General features: G+C 38.0%; 1 protein-coding gene across 3 annotated transcripts; it reads left to right on the top strand.

Annotated features, from left to right (window-relative positions):
* Window positions 1–11,406, top strand: zgc:113279 (uncharacterized protein LOC553749 homolog). Of its 3 annotated transcripts, none has more exons than XM_036001500.1 (11): window positions 1–283; window positions 1,222–1,335; window positions 2,304–2,328; window positions 3,232–3,275; window positions 3,397–3,544; window positions 3,660–3,972; window positions 5,464–5,569; window positions 6,208–6,354; window positions 7,962–8,022; window positions 9,813–9,976; window positions 10,936–11,406. In XM_036001500.1, the coding sequence occupies exons 1-11, from the start codon at window positions 116–118 to the stop codon at window positions 10,966–10,968; spliced, it is 1,323 nt and encodes a 440-aa protein (XP_035857393.1). In that variant the 5' UTR covers window positions 1–115; the 3' UTR covers window positions 10,969–11,406. The 3 variants fall into 3 exon arrangements, with proteins under 3 accessions (XP_035857393.1, XP_031139634.1, XP_031139635.1); XM_031283774.2 differs by having other exon boundaries at window positions 1–281; window positions 1,214–1,335; window positions 3,229–3,275; XM_031283775.2 differs by having other exon boundaries at window positions 1–281; window positions 1,214–1,335.
* The last annotated feature ends 6,959 nt before the right edge of the window (window positions 11,407–18,365 follow it).

Here is an 18,365-nt window from a genome sequence, read left to right on the forward strand (position 1 = left end):
CAGAAATGATGTACTGAGCAGCAGAGTGTTTTTAACTATTTTAACATTAGAGCTAGACGGCTGCTGAACTCCCGTTTTTCTCACTTCAACATTTCCTTTTCAGTAGTTGTACAAGATGAGAAGACTGTACAAACGAAAGGAGCCACGAGAAAGAAGTGATGAAACAACAGACACAGGGGCTGGGCTCTCTCCTCTACCAGGGGAAACCGCGGCCGACCTGGCCGAGCCACACACACCTGTTTCTGGTTTGACTATCCAGGATGTGGACGGTCGTCAAAAAGGTATGGCGTTTACCTATAGGCCTATGGCAGGCGTTTAAACATTAGATTGGAATTCTACATATTAGCCTACAAATGCAGAATGTTAATGTTCCAATACTCTCATTTAATGCGTGTTAGACTGAATTGTAGACACGCCTCTGTTCAGTTCAACAGTACAAACAGCCTCCAGAACGTACAAAACTTTGAATCAACACCTCTTGAAAACAGTTAACTGAACATTATAACCTCCACGAAGGTAGGATTTATTGAAGGACTGTTGTTTCAGATTGATTTAGCTAATAAACTGCCAACTGAGTATGTTTTTGTAAAATCATCAACTGAAAAGTAAATAATTATATTATAATTTAAAATATCACGTAGTGGATAAAGTTGCATAAAATAGAAATACTCGAGTTAGTGCAATCAACTCAGTACTTAACTTGACATATTCAGTAACTTTCCGCCAGAGCTGCAAAACTGTTTGAGCAGATATTGACAAATGAGTCGTCTTATGTTACTAGGCTACGATCAGGTCTCCATTTTGGTAACAGTAAAGATCAGGCAGAGGATACAAAATCATGTTTGCGCCTGAAGTGTTGGGAAGGTTTTTGCCAATTGATGTCATACTGAAAGAGCTATTTCAAGCCAGTTTGAGCTTGTTCAATTAATAATAATCTACTGTGTTTACAGCTCAAATAGAGTCAGAGAAAAACAGAGTATTAATAACTATCATTTGTGACAGCAAGCTAACTGTTCCTGTCATCTAAATGCTGGTATTAGACTACAACTAGTCCAATTATGACCCAATGCAGAGTCAGACATGAGGCATTTGGTACAGCAGTTTGCCTCCTCCATCTAAAGTTGTGAATATGAAAGGACAGCTGATTCTGCATTGGTTTGTCAATGTTGTCTGATCCTGCATGGATGTTAACCATCCATTGTTTCTTCACCAGGTGCAAGAGTTTCCATGTATGGGGGGGAGAAGGTCTACCTTGGAGTCCGTGTCAAAATGCCTGTAAGGGATCTACTGAGAAAAATCCGCATAGCCCAAGGCTGTAAACCTCAAGATTTTCAGGTAATTTTGTCAAAATGTAGACACAGTCACTAAGAGTTAAATCACATTTGGTTTTATTTTTACACCAACTCTGATGGATACATTTACTTTCTGTATTGCATGTTTACAGTTAGTTTCCTGGTTGATTGGTTGGTTGGTTGGTTGGTTGGTTGGTTGGTTGCTTGCTTGCTGCATGCAATTCCAAACATGTACTCTAATATGAGGAAACGTTTCCTGATGGTAACACTATAGCAACAATCTTACAAATCATACAAATCATCCACAAGTGCTTTAGGTTTTAAAGTTTTACCAAAATGTCTGATTGTAGTTGATACACAGGGGACATGTGGTTTATGACTTGTGGTATTGAATGATCTTTATTTATCAAACCTTTTTATTTTATCTTTATTTTATTCTATGTATTGCTTTTGACAAAAATGTGCCTTTCCATATATGAAAATCCACCAAACTTACAAACACCAAACTGTGGGAATACTTTTCCTGATGGTTGCATGTTCAACTGTCTTACAATGAATCCTGAAAAAATATAAAAAAAATGTAAATCGCATTTACGCTTAACTTTGTTTTCAGCATGATTATCAGGATATCAAATGTCACCCGCTTTATCCTTATTCTGAAAAGATTTTAGACTCCTTCCCCATATTTGGTTACAGGGACTTTTTATGCATGGAAAAAACTACACTACAGTTTGCTTAAAGGATAACTAAGACATGTCTTTTCAGTGCATTTATTTGGTGTAACCAGAGTTGGAAATGTGTTTTTTACCTGCACAAAATATGCTAAGCAGTAGGCGTAAAAACTCCAGACCTCAAGCATTTTCTTTTGGTCTGTTAGACATCTAATCTATACTATTATACGTGCAAGCAGGGAATGTTTGTTTGTTTCTGAAAAAATCTGAAGCATTTAAAAGACAACTCATCCTGATTCAACTTTTTTTCTTTTCACATGACACAAATGTGTGAATGCAGGAGATATACGGAAAAACAGTCAAAGGTCAGTAAAACCTACATCTATGAGCGTTAGGAATTTATGTGTGGTGTCATGGAGAATTTTGTTCCTCCCTAGAGCTACACATTCCAAAGTTTGGATCACCTGCCACAAAAGCCTGATTGGGTCCAGTCAGGGTTTGTTTTGTACATGGAGAACAAAACGCCGTGCAATTGTTCAACTGACTGATTGATTGATTGACTTCAATGGACTGACAATCGAAAGGGTAGAAAGAGATAAAGATACCTCTGAGCAACAGTTAAAAAAGAATAGAAGAAATCGCCAGTCATTGGTAGAAGAAACTGCAGCCTATAACAAGCTGGAACTAACAGGTGTGTTGCTTTAGCAGAGCTCTTCTTCAGACTTCCCAATAGAAATCTGAGGTTAGTCTAGGGTTAGCACTATTGGAACTGGATCAGGGAATAACAGCTGAACATACTAGATACTAGACTGACAAATCACAGTTTAAACATATTCAATCTAACCACTGAGTAGTCTCCAGAGGGCCTAAAGAAAAACAGCATCCCAAAATATTCAGAGCCCACGTGTGGTTCAATAAGGATCAAGGCTCACTTAGGCTTTTCTGGACTGGAAAACAAATTCAAAATCCAAGTTCCAACAGTGTGTAACACTATGGGGACACCGACTAAATGGAATTTTTAATAATTTAATTCTTCTTCCTTTGGGGGTAAAACTATCATCAATATACCAGCTCATTCCAAACTTGTGAATGGCAGTGTTTATTCTAGATAGATACAGAGGTTGTGTGGCTCATGAAACAACAGGAAGGAACAAAAACCTGCAAGAACCCTGTCTGCAGTATGCTAACTAAACTCGGTTTCCCTCTACTTTTAAGTGAAAACATATTGAATGAGTACTCTCAGCTTTAAACTTTTTCTTCCACAGTAGACAAGCAACGAGTCAAAACTAGCAAAGGACGCCGATCTACCAAGGTGAGTGTTGAAAAGCCCAGACCCCAGGAAAGCTGCAAAGCTGTAAATCACATCTCAGTTTTGAGGATTTTTTTTTTTTTTTTAAGTAACTCTAAATACCTCGGCTGCCTTTGGCTTGCAGAGAAAACGCCCCACCAAAAGCCTGGAGGAGCTGGCAATTATTGTTGAGGTGCTGGAGGAGGATCTCAGAACTGGCAACACCTGCCTGTCCCCTCCCCAATATTTGTCCCCCTCCAAACCTCCAGTGTCTCCTGAGTGGTCTCCAACTGGTAAGTCATGGGGACCCGATCCACATTTATATAGTTACTCTTTAAAATATAACTTTGATAAATATGTTAACAGCAAACTACTACCACCCCTCACGTGCCATTTCTTCTCACTAAGGTTCTGGGTACAATAGTGATGAGTTGGACGAAATGATCCCCAGCCCCCAGTCCTACATGACCTACTCCCCAGGCACAGCAGAGTACCAGCAAGCCCTGTCCCCTCCAGGCTCCATGCACACCAGCCTCCATCATTCCAACATCAGAAACATTGGAAGAGTTGGTGGACGAGGGGAGGAGTCGGCTTATCCCCAGGTCCACGACTGGAACCGGAACAACTCTGCTTTCTTTTGGGCCCAGCTTCAGAAAGAAGAGAGCCAGCTCAGGGACATCTCTGACGCTGCACTGCTGGCCCCCGATGGACATGGCAGGACGTAAGTTTGGTGTTATTGTATGCATGTGGAAATTATGCAGTACATTAGGGCTGGGCGATATAGAGAAAATCAAATGTCACGATATACTTGACCAAATACCTAGATGTCGATATTGCAATGATATTGTATGGTTGACTATTGGTGCTTTAACAAAATGTTATTTACCCAATGAGTTTTTTGATAAATAATCTCCAGAAATGATTTAATGACTTAGTGGGTAAAGGTAAATAATAGAACAGCTAGAACAGTCTGGTAAGTTCAGAAAATTACATCACTTTACTGTAATGCAGCCTGTAAAACCAGGAAAAGACAACACTTACCATATTACGATATCCAAAATCTAAGATGATATCTAGTCTCATATCGCGATATCGATATAACATCGATCTATTGCCCAGCCCTACAGTACATCCACTAATTGAGGAGGATCTCCATTGTAAAAAGTGTGACATTTAAAAATGAATAAAAACAAAAAATGACCCCCCAAAAACCCAGAGCGCTGTAACAGCCAGCTATGAGGCGAGATCAGCAGTTTGAGTCAACAGGCTGCCAACAAGTTCTTTGGCTTTCCTTATGGTAGTGGTTTTGCCGAAACATGTAATTCTTTATATAAGTTTAATTTGTGCTCCTCCGTGCTTTCTCTTTTAATGTCCGTCTTCTTCATAATGAATAGGTGATCTGTGTTTAATGTCTCCGATCTGTGGTTTAAAGACATGAACAGTTCTAAAACCAGGCCTGAAATTGTCGTATCATATTAGCTTTTTAATGCTATTAATTAATTATGAAAATTAATGATGCTGACGTTTTGTTTTTAGTCTTGACTTTTCGATTTCATTTTAAGTTAGTTTTAGTCAGTTTTTAGAGTGTTTTAGTATAGTTTCAGTTTTTCAGGAAGGGTTAGTTTTTATACGTTTAGTTTTACAGTAGTCTCAGTTTTTTTTTTTTTTTACTTATTGTCAAGTCTGTTCAATTTCTGTGGTTCAATGTCATGAGTTGACAGAAATGCATGCCGTTTTTCAGTAGTGTTATAATATAGCTGGAATATATAACTGAAATAATTCATTTTTATTATATTTCTATTAGTTTTTTAACCTGACAATATAGTTTTAGTTTAGTCTTTCTTGAAGGTATTAGTTTTCATTTAGTTTCAGTTAACTACAAATATTTTACTGCTTATATCCTGTTTAAGTTTACTATAAAACCCTGCTTACTGGGACACTTACTAGTAACACGTGCTTTTCTTCAAAGTCAAAATGGCTGCTGTGAAAAATACCTACTGTGGTTCAGTTTGTTGATCTCACTTAGGCCCTCAGGCTTCTTGCAATTGTGTTCTTCTTTCTCAGCTTGCTTTATGAAACGCCTCTACTAACTACACGGTATATAACCCATGTTCAGACCTGTTATCCTCTTACAAGACTGTGTCAGTGAATACCTTTACTGTGAAGTACTTCTTTTTGTCTGAAATATGTCTGATTGTTCTTGTCCCTTCAGAGCTCTCCATAAAGTGGCGTGTGTCGGGAAGAGGGCACTGGGCTATGCGATCGCGAAAAAGATGGCCGCATTTAACAGCCTCGAACTCAAAGACTCTGAGGGAATGGTACAGTACAAGACATTTGAGATACAACATTATTTTCCTTGTGATTATTTCAACCACATTTCAGGAGCTTTTATGTACAGTGTATATACAATATATATCAATGTGGCACAAAAGAGAAATTTGTTGTATTTTCCTCCATGTTAATATGTACAATTAGGTGGTAAGTCTCATAGATACTGCTTTAACTGCAATTGGAAAGCCAGTTTACACAATATACTGTATCATTGCATGATGCATACTGAACAATAATGGCAGGTGTATTTAAACATATACTGTATCTGGATGATATTTAAGTAGCAGCAACCTAAAACTCTTCGCTTTCATTTTAAAGCTACATTTACACTGGTGCAATCAAACATATTAGTAACTATTCAGTGTTTAAATGTCTGATGGATAACGATTCAAATCGATTCAATATCACGATGCATCCCGATGCATCACAATGAGTCACCTCCTCAATATAATTATATATTGCTACACATGGTTTTCGGTTGGTGGTCTGTCACTGCATCGATGCAGAATCATCCTTGTCCGCATCGCGATGCATTGATGCAGTGATTAATTTCAACACCCCTAGCCTTAACCACAACAAATTAATTGTTAAATGTAATTGGATGTAAATGGATCTCTGTTCACAGACCGCCCTCCTCCATGCAGCAAAGCACAACCACCACCTGATGGTAGCAGATCTGATCCATTTGGGGGCCAACGTCAATGAGACCAACAACTCAGGAAAGACCTGCCTCCACCTCAGTGCTGAGAAAGGCTACATCAGAGTCCTGGAGGTTAGAGCCTCGTTTTCGTCTCTACTGATCAAAATGTGTTGTCTCTGTTTGTTTGTTTTTATGTGACAAGCGGTATTTCAGACACCACTGATGGGAAATGAGCAAAAGATGAGCGAATTATGCGCCTCATCATTGGGTTCCAGGATTTGAAGAATGACACTGATAGGCAGCAAATTACATGAACGATTTTAGAAACTAACGTTAAAAAAAAAAAACGTCAATTGGGCAAGAGAATGACTGCGTGCGGGACAACCTGTCTACTGACTGTTCCTTTTTTTTTTCCTCATTACATTTCATTTCTGAGGCTCGCAGTTCACAAGCATTGCTCACATATCGGATCATATTTACTTTTACAGAGCAACATGAACCAGTTTGTCAGAAGGTATTGAGTGCTCCAGTTATGGTTTCCTTTGATCCAAACTAACATGTTTTTCAGGTACATGTGTCATCTGTGTTGGCATTCAAGTTGTTAAAACGGCTCAGAAGAAAAGCTGTGACAAAAACTCACGTAGCCGGTTTTGCAAGACACACCGACTGTGTACAGCGTGTCATTTGCGTTTCATAGGTGAAGCAAAAAGGAACATGTGTAACCTACCATTATTCTTTAAAGTAAATGTTTTCTTCCAACTGTGGTCACTTTTTTAGCACAGCTCAAATGAAAAAAAAATCATCGATTATGATAATCGATTAATTGTTTAATTTCAAAAATAAAAAAGACAAACATTAGCTGGTTCCAGCTCGTCAAGTTCAAGGATTTCATTGTTTTCCGGTATATCTTCTGTGTTTTGGTCAAAACAAGCATAATGTTTTTTCACTATTTTCTTTTACATTTTATAGACTACTAACAAATCAATGAATCAATAAAACAATAGGCAGATTAAGTGATACTGAAAGTACCAGTTTGTGTACAGCACTATTTTAGACGATACATTGATCATGCATTCCTAAACCAGTGAATACTCTACATTTAACTGCACAGCAGGCGGCAGGAATGTGTTCCTTGAATGCCACGCATTGCCAAAGCGTTGTGCATGCTAAATTAAGTGGGTGTACCTCAGTTAAATCTTGTGTAACCTCCACCAATCACACAAACAGATGTCCTCTTGTTCACATCCTACTGTACCTTGCTTTCTAGCTTATGTGGTTCAGTGTCAGCAGTGTAGAATATGATAATAATAATAATAATAATAATGAATGAATATCTATAGTGCTTTTCAAGGACTCGGTTGCTTTACAGGGCTAGGTGGAAAACAAAAACATAACAAAACAAAAACAAAACAAGATTCAGGCACAGATATATATGATGATGTTGTAGGGACACATCTTGGAAAGGTTTGTTTTTCTCAGTAATCTACATTACTGGAATCGGTCAAGACTTCCATTGTCCACCAATCTGTTTCTGTTTGCCACAACAGCTGTGGTACCAATGTCCGGAAACATGGCAACATATTTGTGCTGCCTTATACTATATTCACATTTGGACTGCTTTATTGTAACTCTGCACATCTCGGACAAGAATCTTAGTTTGTTTCTGTGCATGAGCTGCTCTGAACTCCCCTACCAAACCAAACTATCTTTAACCAGTGTTAACCAATGTTTTCTTTAAGGTTCTGAGACAGGCAATGATGGACGGTGTGTATGTTGACGTTGAAGCCACTGATAACTCTGGTAAGTACTGTAACCTTTCAAATCCCTGAGGCTACTAAATATTAATAGTAAACTGTATTTATAAAGCTGTTTTCCAAAAACAGGTGTACAAGGTGCTTAACAATTAGAATAAAAGGGATGCACATATTAGGATACATAAAACGGTAATAAAATTATCAAAATGAAAAACTTTTAAAACATAACAATAGAAAAAAAAAGTTTGGTTTGTTTATTTGTTTCACACACACAAATAAAAATCACATTAAGGAAATATAAAATACATAGAGGTGGTGGTAGAAACATGTAAAGGCTTATATTAAAAAAAAAACAGCCAAAGGACATACAAAACGTAAAATGTAAACACAGTCACCAATAGGCCTACATTTTAAGTATAAGAAGGTTTGTCTTTTATCTGCATATATAATTACCAAATACATGGTTCCCAAATGGTTAAAATCCTTGAATGTTTGCGAATTAAAAAATGCAAGGCCTTGAAAGTTTTTTTTAAATAGACATAAATACATGGGTCATTGAAGGTGCTTGCATTTATTTATTTTGTTTCAATATTTTGTGTCAATATATTTGTTTTACTTAATGTTAGTAAATAGTTACTAGATAAAAAAAAAAATGTAACTGTGAATAAAACTAAAAGACTGCGGAAAAAAGGTTGAGGAAAAAAAGCGCTGCCATAACGCTGGCTCTTCCATTTCTACCCTTCACAATAAAGGTCCATCTTAAATTCACTTGGATCATTTTGCTTAGAGGAAACTCAATCAAAAGGCATTTTTTGCTGACACTAGATCATATGGACATTATATCGTATTAAGTTGCTTTGAGCTGTAAATTCACCACTTCTTCCTTCCCACTCAGACTCGCCCTCTATGCTCACCCTGGGTCCCCAGTTGTTCAAGTGTGCTGCTAACTTATAACACTAATAACATTACCTTCGGCAAAATACCCCAGCGAATCAAATCCATACTTCGACGAAAGAGACAACACTAAATTGTAGTTAAAGAAAAACTCTTTATTTGCATTGCCTTCTCTCTCTCTCTCTCTCTCTCTCTCTCTCTCTCTCTCTCTCTCTCTCTCTCTCTCTCTCTCTCTCTCTCTCTCTCTCTCTCTCTCTCTCTCTCTCTGAGTCCGTCTCTGTACTGTGTCCGGTTCTGGTGGTTGATTAACGCAGATATCTGCTGATTGCTCTCATTACGGGCCGGATTGGATGGCGCACCGCCATCAGTCCATAAGGCAAATGTCTGATTACTCCACATTTAATTGTGATGTTTTGTGATTGTTTTGTGTTGTCTGTCAGGGAAATGTGGTAGTACAATGTTTTTCTCTAAAGTAGGAGTACACAGTAAGTCAGTAGGAGGCTAAACAGTGTGGTTGCTAAGTGCTTTGGGGTCCTTCTGTAACTAATTTTGGGGTACAATGGTTCTAGAAAGCTTCAAGCAGCAATACCACAGGCCAAGCAGTCGGCCCGTTCCAAACAGGCATATTTTGAACGGGCACTGTACTAGTATTATAAATAATGCATGTTTGCCATATTCAAATATTAAGATAATGAATTAAGCCTTAATGAATTAGCCTGAGTATGAAACATTGCACTGTTTGTCCTTCTAGAATAAGTTTAGAATGTTCAGTTGATTCGTTTTTTTCTTTGTCAATTACCATTTTACAGCTAGGATTAGATATGGTGAGTGTATTATCAAGTCTTTATTACAGTTAGTTATTAAAGTTGAAGAGTTAGGGAGTGGCTGTAGTGAATAAAAGGCTCCTCAGAAGTCCAGTCATCCAGATGTTTGTGTTTTCAGGAATGAGTGTCTTCCAGTGTGCTTCTGTGGCTCTGAAAGCCACAGTACGTGAGCTGGAAAGCAGTAAACCCCAAAATCACATCAGTCTCCACACACTTTGCCAAGAGCAGATGATGGAAACTCTAGAGTGTCTGCTGCAGATGGGCAGCTACTTTTATACCATGGTATGATAATAAAAAAAATTTTTTTTTACATGCAAAAAAACATTGAATCAGTAATGTCACATAATGTATTATTACACTGCAATGACTGGAAATTAAGTATGATCCAAGAGAGATCGTTTTACAAGATGCACAGACAGCTCAAACTGAAAGTTGAGCCATGTTTTGACAGCGCGGAGCTGACTCTGATATGCTATAAAGGCCACTGTACAGACAATAATCCTTTTTTGATTTAAAGGTGCACTATGAGTTCCTGCATGGTTTCGGCGCAATTTAATTTTTGTCTCAAATCGTAGGCATCTCTCCTTGATCCGCTAGCTGCCTGCCCCCTGAACAACGGTCGTAAACGTCAAACAAACACTAGAGGCACAGGCTGTGCACAAAAATACAACAAACCACTCCAGCCAATCACCGACAAGATGGTTGGGGGAGGGGGTGGGGTTAGTGACAGTTAGTCAGTTAGTCATAACAGTTACGGAAACATGGGGGTGGGGCGAGCTTGCTCTGTTTTGTTTGAAATTTACTTGGAACGTCAACAGAAGTGACCATGCAGGATCTCATAGTGCACCTTAAGTAACAACGTGGCCTTTCTTCTGACACCTCCCTCAGGCCAAACATGACCATTTATGTCCTACTCATGGTAAGGACCTCAGGAAGGTTTTCATCCACCAATTTGGTTTAATGGTGTGTAAAGAGCATTATATACTGGTTGTTTACTCATAACTCTCTCTAAGCATTGACCACTGGTTCAACCAGTCTAATTCCCAAAAAGATTGCGATTAAGTTTCTATTGCGCTCAGTTGAAAGAAACTTGGGCTTGCTGTTATAATATTTACTTCAAAATGAGTCTTTTTTTAGAGAATTATATATTGCTTATTTTTAGGCTACTCTATCTACGACACTCATTGTACTTTTGATACAGACTTTTGATGACTAACTGACTTCTTTCCTCTCTTTCTCAGGAGAGCCAGAGTATACAACCTAGAATTGGTTAATCCTGGCACTTCAGCCCGGCAGGGCTTTCTGGAGACCCAACAGTAATGTTCCAAGTTAGTTTAGGCTTGAATTCAAATGGAGAGAGACCATAACCAGTGGAGTTTGTTTTCTCTCAAAGCTTGATTTCAGGCCTGCTATGTAAAGCATTTAGGGTTTTGTGTGTGGGAAAAATGCCTGACTTGCAATCGGGTATTTATTGTAACCTGCACAGAAACGTTAGGTGCCCATTAGTTGGTTTCTGTGAAACTTCCATTGTTTGTTACATTAGAGTAACAAGATGTCCTCACTTATTGTGTCTGTGAAGATCAAGATGTAAAATCCTTAGAGAATATTTTTTTAATATGATAGTGTAAACTATTGGCTTGTTCGTGCCAGTTTTAGGGGTCCAGTAGTGTTTTAAAAGCCTGGCCCCAAAATACTCATTTTTTTATATATATATATATACACAAACAAACAAACAAACAACTGGGGTCCAGCTTGATTTTTAACCGAAGAGATTTTACATGTCAGATCTTTTAAAAGGATTTTTGTACTAGAGGACAATGCATGTTTTAGTAATGTAATGTATCTTGATGGGGTGTAAACCCAGTTTTTTTGGCTTTTGTACACCTGTTATTTGTACCTTGTCACATGTTATTTGATGTGGTCTGTCTTTGACCTGTTGCTTAAAGAAATAACTGGTTGCTTTCTTACAGTTAGAGGAGAGTATCAGTGTAATGTCTTTGCGTTCTATAGAGAAGCATTCAGAATGTGTTTAGCCTAGCTAGCTTAGCTCAATGACTGGAAGCAGGGGAAAGAGCAAGCAAAGTCAAAGATGCACAATAACAAAAAGGTGTGTGTGTGTGTGTGTGTGTGTGTGTGTGTGTGTGTGTGTGTGTGTGTGTGTGTGTGTGTGGTCCTTGCAAAGGTTTTAGAAAATGTAGTCATATATTATTACTTTCTGCCATTTCTCAGGTGTTCTTGGGAACTGTGACTCCGATTGGTTAGAGCCATATCTATGCAGTCACTAATTTACTTTATTGTATTTTAAGTGAGTATCATGAGTATTTTTCTAAACTGTTTGCTAAGGAAAAGATGTTAGTACAAGTAGTACAAGGTGTAAGTAGTTATGTGATGACCTATTCTTTATAGTTTTGTAATGTGGTGATGGGCAACAGTGAAAAGGATAACATTAATGTAACCTCACAACATGAGGGATTTCTATACAGAAAACAGGAGCATTTTTACTATTGATAAAGATGTGAGTATTCTGAATTATAGATGGTCACTAAGTGGTGGACCACAGTATGAAATGTTATGACTATGACATACAGTATGTATATTGATGACCAACAGGGCATCTTTTATTGCTAAATAGTCATTTAATCGTGAGAGAATCCTAAAATGTAATCAAGAACTTATTTACTCTCGAATGAGACATAATTGTGTTCATTTACAGTATCTTACATATTCATTTATATAATTATGTGGGGGATTATAAGGAATCAGTTCTCTTCTGAAAGTGCAATTGAACACTTAGATGCTGTTTTTTGTTTTGCCTTGCAGGGATGTCATAGTTCATCCACCTTTTTGTGTTAAGTTTTTACAGTTGTGTTAATGTATACAGACGGTTGGGGATTCTGATTTGTATTACTTTATAATCTTGTGATGTTTGATGAATCATGCGGATTGTTATACTGTAGCTCAGGCTGAGTTGCTCTCAAAAGATGTCATAGTTTTTCGCAGAGTTTTCCTCAATACCACTAACAGCAATTCATGACATCTGATCACAAAAATAAAACATAAGTGCCAAGGATCACGATCATTTCCAGCTGCTAATTGCAGTGTGATAATGCAGTAGTTATTTAGCAGTTTATGTTTTGACCAAACACGATGTGTAAAACTGCATTTCTTTTAAATACAGTGACTCACATTGATGGTGGGTTTTGGTTGTCATTACAATTCATGCTAATGTAACAATATGTGCATTTTAATCTTAAAGAGCTCAATAAACTTCTAGGTAAAGTAAACATTGTCTTTCAATTTATTTATATCTGTCTCTGAAGAATGCATTGAATAATCCAAAGGAAGCATAACATGATTTAAGATACAGAGGTAAACATGTTTTCTACTGATGCACAAGCACATAGAAAACACTAGGAACATAGGCTACAAAATATGGACGTAGTCTCCATGATGCCACCAAGAGGTTTCTAAGAAGCCGAAACTAAGCTCTAAGTAGACAGCTCCCTGTGGCTCCAGCCGTCGCCCTCTGGCAGTGCCTAACGTCGCCGAACTTCTGGCTAATCCAAAAATGGGCAAAAAGTTGGAGCTGAGGCAGGATGAATAAAGCCTACAGTCTAAAAAAGCCACGTGACACATTTATTTCTGTTGTAAAGTTGGGCATTTTGACATGACGGTCTATGGGAAATGACTCCCTTTTGGAGCCAGCCTCAAGTGGCCACTTGAACTGCAATTTTTTTGTCACTTACGCATTGGCTTGATTTTTTTTTTTAGTACCGGAGGTTTGGCGAGAGAGTTTTCCTGTGCTCTAATCACAACAAAAAACTAACTTTGAAAAGAAAAAGCATACAAGATGCGCTGTCTAGTAAAGGTATCAAACCAATTTCTAGTTTCCCTCAGTTAACGTTTATGTTGAAATTATTTTCTTTCTTGAATTATGATAATGTTTGACTTAACTGGAACATAGGCTTCACCACAAAATCCACACATGCTAGAGTAACTTGTGTTTGTGACCTGGCAGAATCCAGAGTTGATGTAGACTGCTGACAGTAGATTCATAATAACTGGAGGTAAAAAAAACAAAAAAAAAACACTTAAGTTAAAACTAATAGCAGCAAGCACTACCAAACCACCACATTTACAATAATGATACTATTGTGGTAAATTCTATAAAAATGTTATACAAAATAATTCAGAAATGTCAAATCTTAAAGCAGGGGTGTCAAACTCAATTTCACTTAGGGCCACACTGGAAAATGATAATTACATTAAGGGCCAGACATGTAAAGTTTGTTGACATGCTTTTAATTAATTGAAAAAGTAAAATATTTTTGACTGTATTGTATGTCTCATATAGCCTGTTTGGTCGACATAAAGCACTAAATAATTCAAAAAAGTTCCTTAGCCATCAAAGAATTTAGCAAATCAAGCAAAACAATGCATTCTGATTACATTTTTTAAAGTAGGCTACCAGACTAACAACAACCTGTTTCACAGGCTGTGGGGGAATTTCTGCATCTTGAAGTCCACTTGAGTGTTGCGTAATTGCAGTTTGAAAAACAAGTTTCCTGACTTTTTGGTTTGGTGCACAACTAGGCAGGCCAAAATGTATTGTGAACCTAAATTGATATACAGGCCGGATAAAAATTTGCGAGGGGCCGGATTTGGTCTGCGGGCCTTGAGTTTGACACGTGCCCTAAGCATCGGGGCAGCACACACCTTAAGCTGTCAGGCGCTTGGGCTTTCACATGTCTCAGTATTACCTAGACAAAGCCTTTATGTAGTTCTACCTTTCATCAAACTGAAATATGGAACCAGTCTGATGGCATTCTTTCTGCCCTCCCTGTTGTCTTTCTGCCATTAATCATGCAGGCAAACATGCATGAACCCATGCAAACTCCTACTTGAGTTCATTTTCTGAATTAGGTCTGTTTGCAATTGTTGGTTTCTGCTGTGAAATTTAGTTCCTAACTGAACAACTTTTTTTGCATTCTCGCTTATGTCCCTTTCCCACCTCAGTCTCTTAGTTTGTTTGTTATCAGATGCCTGAAGAAGAGCAGATAACTACAAAGCGTTATTTGTGTGTGTAAAGTGGTGCGTAGGCCTGACCTGGGTTTTTCACTCAACATTTGGCAAATGATCTTGTTCAGTATTATGTTATTGTATTATCACCACAGAATGTGTCAGTGTACTCTTGCAAGTAAAGGCTGTTTTCCGTCTAACTTTGGCACGTCTAACTTTGTACACCTACAGTGATCGGCTGCTGCAACTAGTTATTAACCTGCGCTGGGCCAGCAAGCCCCAACAAATCTAGGTGATACTGATACACATGAAAGAGCCAGATAGCTTGACACCCACATTCTCAACATAATATGACTAACATTTGATGAGTATTGAGAGACTAACTCAGGTCAGGCTTAATCACCACTTTACACAGAAATAAAGCTATGTAGCTATGTATCTCCTCTTTGTCAGGCTTCTGAAACACTTCCAAATGTTCAACCACAACAAACCAAATGAGAGACTGAGGCGGGAAAAGGACATAAGCAAGAAGGCAAACAAGTTGTTCAGTTAGGAACTGTAAATTCCACAACAGAAACCAACGATTGCAAACGAACCAAATTCAGAAAATGAAATCAAGTAGGAGTGTTCAAGGTCTCGAACACGTGTTCAGCAAGAGCTTAGTTATTTCATTTTTTTCCATACAAATATTAGTAAACTGAGATCTGTAGTTTTAACTGCCAAACTTAAGATACTTATACACACCATCTCAGCTCACATTGACAACTGTAATGCAGTTTTCGCTTTATGTCTGCTCTGGATCGTCTTGAGTATTACAGAATGCTGCATCAAGGCTAAGTCAAATAGACGGTTTCATATTACCCCTGTACTTAAGTCTCTTCTCTGGCTCCATGTTGCTGATAAGATAAGGTAAGGTAAGATGGACTTAATTGATCCCACAATGGGGAAATTCACTAATAGGATTCAGTTTTAAATTCTTCCTTACGTATAGAGCATTGTGCAGTCTTGCTCTTATATGTGGCTAAACTACTTTACCCATACTTGTCAGCTCGTTGTCTTAGATCAAATACCTAATTTAGTGTCTGCTTGTCGCTCACGGCTTAAGACCCAAGGTGATTGAGCTTTTGAATCCGTAGCACCTGAACTATGGAATGCTTTGCCTTCTCCCATACAGTCTGCTGTTTCTGTGGACTCCTTTAAAAATCAGATAACAATATATCTGTTCAGACAGGCGTTTGGTTAACTGGAATGTGGTCTGCACTTCCAGTAATGTTGTGTAATACTGATTGTGTTTCGTGTCTCATTGTGTTTTTTGTGTAATACCCCTGAACAGCACTTTGTGACTTACATCTGTGATAGGCTTTATAAATCTATTTTACTTACTCATTGTTATGGAAGGAGAACTTACATTATGTATAATGTAACACTAAATGGCTGGTTTAGATCATGTACTTGGTAGTGTGGGATGGTGTGGCAAATGGGAACAACATCTTATATCAAGGTGTGCATAATTATTAGGCAGCCTCAGGACCTCAGATAAAATTGGCCAAAAAAGAGATTTAACAACACTGAAAAGTCAATTGTAAAATGCCTTTCAGACGGATTTAACACTCTTGAAATAGCAATACTGTTGCGTCCACGGGACAATCAAACATTTTGTTGCAAATAGCAAACTGGGGGCGCAAAAAACGCATGGAGAAGAAAAGGCGCAAATTAAGTAAGAAAGACTTGAGAAGAATTCAATGTGGGAACCAGAGGGTTGCTGGTTCAAGTCCCCATACGGACCAAAGTATGGTGGTGTACTGGTAGGTGCCAGTTCACCTCCTGGGCACTGCCAAGGTGCTCTTGGGCAAGGCACCGAACCCCCAACTGCTCGGGGCGCCTTTCCATGGGCAACCCCCTCACTCTGACATCTCTCCATTAGTGCATGTATAGGTACTGAGCATGTGTGTGTAATTCAGGCCTGTGTGTAATGTGTATAATAATAACAACAGTGAAAACATTGTAATTTCCCCTTGTGGGATTAATAAAGTATAAATTATTATTATTATTATTATTATTATTATTATTATTATTATCTAGTCAAATAGTAGATTTAGTAGATATTTGAACAGGCTTTGAGAAATCTACCTCTTAAATTTCCGCCTCCACCCCAATAGTGTTCATTTCGTTAACAAAAATTGTGACAAAACATATCTGTCAACAGGCATTTTTTCCATGAAGAGACAAAACCAACTGACTTTATTAACTGTGACTAAATCTCAATAAAATATCTCCAACACTGGGCGACTCACATCAAAACAATCAAGATTGATAAATACTAGGGGTGGGAAAAATAATCGATTCTTAGATGCATCGCGATTCTCTCTAGAACGATTCGATGCTTGATTCTACGGAGCCCCTAAGGGGACATGAGCAAAAAAAAATCTAAAGTTTAGTTTCATGTGCTGACGTGAAACTTTCATGTGCGCACATGAAAAGGTTTTGCGTGAAAAGGTTTTTTTTTGCTCATGTCCTCTTAGGGACTGCGTACGAGTCTGCTAAGGTTTTTTTTAGTGACTGAAAAAGGATGGGATAATGGACAACAACTTAGAATTTAGGCAAGAGTGCAGACAAAAAACACAAAAATGGCCAAAAGGAAAACTTTTTTTTATTTTGTATATACACATGATCTAATAAGACATACATAAAATAATTAGGCAAAACACATATAAGCTATTATATATAGGCTGTTCATCTACTTTATCACATGACATCTGACCATCTCATGTTTCATGTTCTAAGAATCCAATTCTCCACCTTTAAACATGACTCTCTGACATGGAAGATTACTGTGAGAGAAGGTGAGTTTCACAAACATGTTTAAGGCTTAAGCATGGAATGACTACAAAATAAAAACCTCAGTAGACAAAACATTTCATTAAAACGTGTGTGTGACAAATACTGTATATGTCAAAATCTAAGCTTTGTATAGTTGCTTTGTCTAGGAAGTGATTAGCAAACTCTGAGTAGTAAACTCAGATTTATATGTATATTTTTTTAAATCACGCATTGAAATATATATATAAAAAATTGTTGCATCGAGATGCATCGATAATCGGTTTAGAATTGGATCGTTGGCCTCTGAATCGGAATCGATTTGAATCGTGAGGTGCCAAGAGATTCCCACCCCTAATAAATACCGTACTACAGGTTAGAGGGAAAATATGTATTTTTGATTTTGGGGTGAACTGTCCCTTAAGAGGTATAGCTCCACGGTGTGAAGATGGCCACACTAACACTCAGAGCAACATACTGTTACTCCACTTGCCAGATTATATTTATCTTTATTATGTTGGAGAGCTGAAGTTTCCTCTTAGTCCTCCATAAGGGAGGATATATCACCATCTAGTGGGCGGATTTATATAAGGTCAATATACCACCTTTGCACACAAGAGATCTAAGAATCTAATTGCCTGAGCATGTGCCTTCTTTGATTTAAATGCCCCCTGTCCTTGATATTTTTAGGACCAAGTGAGCCCAGTGACTCCCGCAATTGTTGTACAATGTATGTCTAAACTACTGCTAGAAATCAGAGTTGTACCACTCGCCTGGTCTTCTGCAGCTCCATCCCCATACCACCACCTCACCCAGCATCTTCAACCTCAGCCCC

The sequence above is a fragment of the Sander lucioperca genome, chromosome 5, assembly GCF_008315115.2.
Source record: "Sander lucioperca isolate FBNREF2018 chromosome 5, SLUC_FBN_1.2, whole genome shotgun sequence".
In the NCBI taxonomy this organism is placed as follows: domain Eukaryota; kingdom Metazoa; phylum Chordata; class Actinopteri; order Perciformes; family Percidae; genus Sander; species Sander lucioperca.

Bases quoted from the DNA above. Each gene is read 5' to 3' on its own strand.
- zgc:113279 (XM_031283774.2), top strand. From the start codon at position 116: ATGAGAAGACTGTACAAACGAAAGGAGCCACGAGAAAGAAGTGATGAA. The intron at 3,973-5,463 runs GTAAGTTTGGTG...TTGTCCCTTCAG, and splicing joins CCCGATGGACATGGCAGGAC to AGCTCTCCATAAAGTGGCGT. The intron at 5,570-6,207 runs GTACAGTACAAG...CTCTGTTCACAG, and splicing joins TCAAAGACTCTGAGGGAATG to ACCGCCCTCCTCCATGCAGC.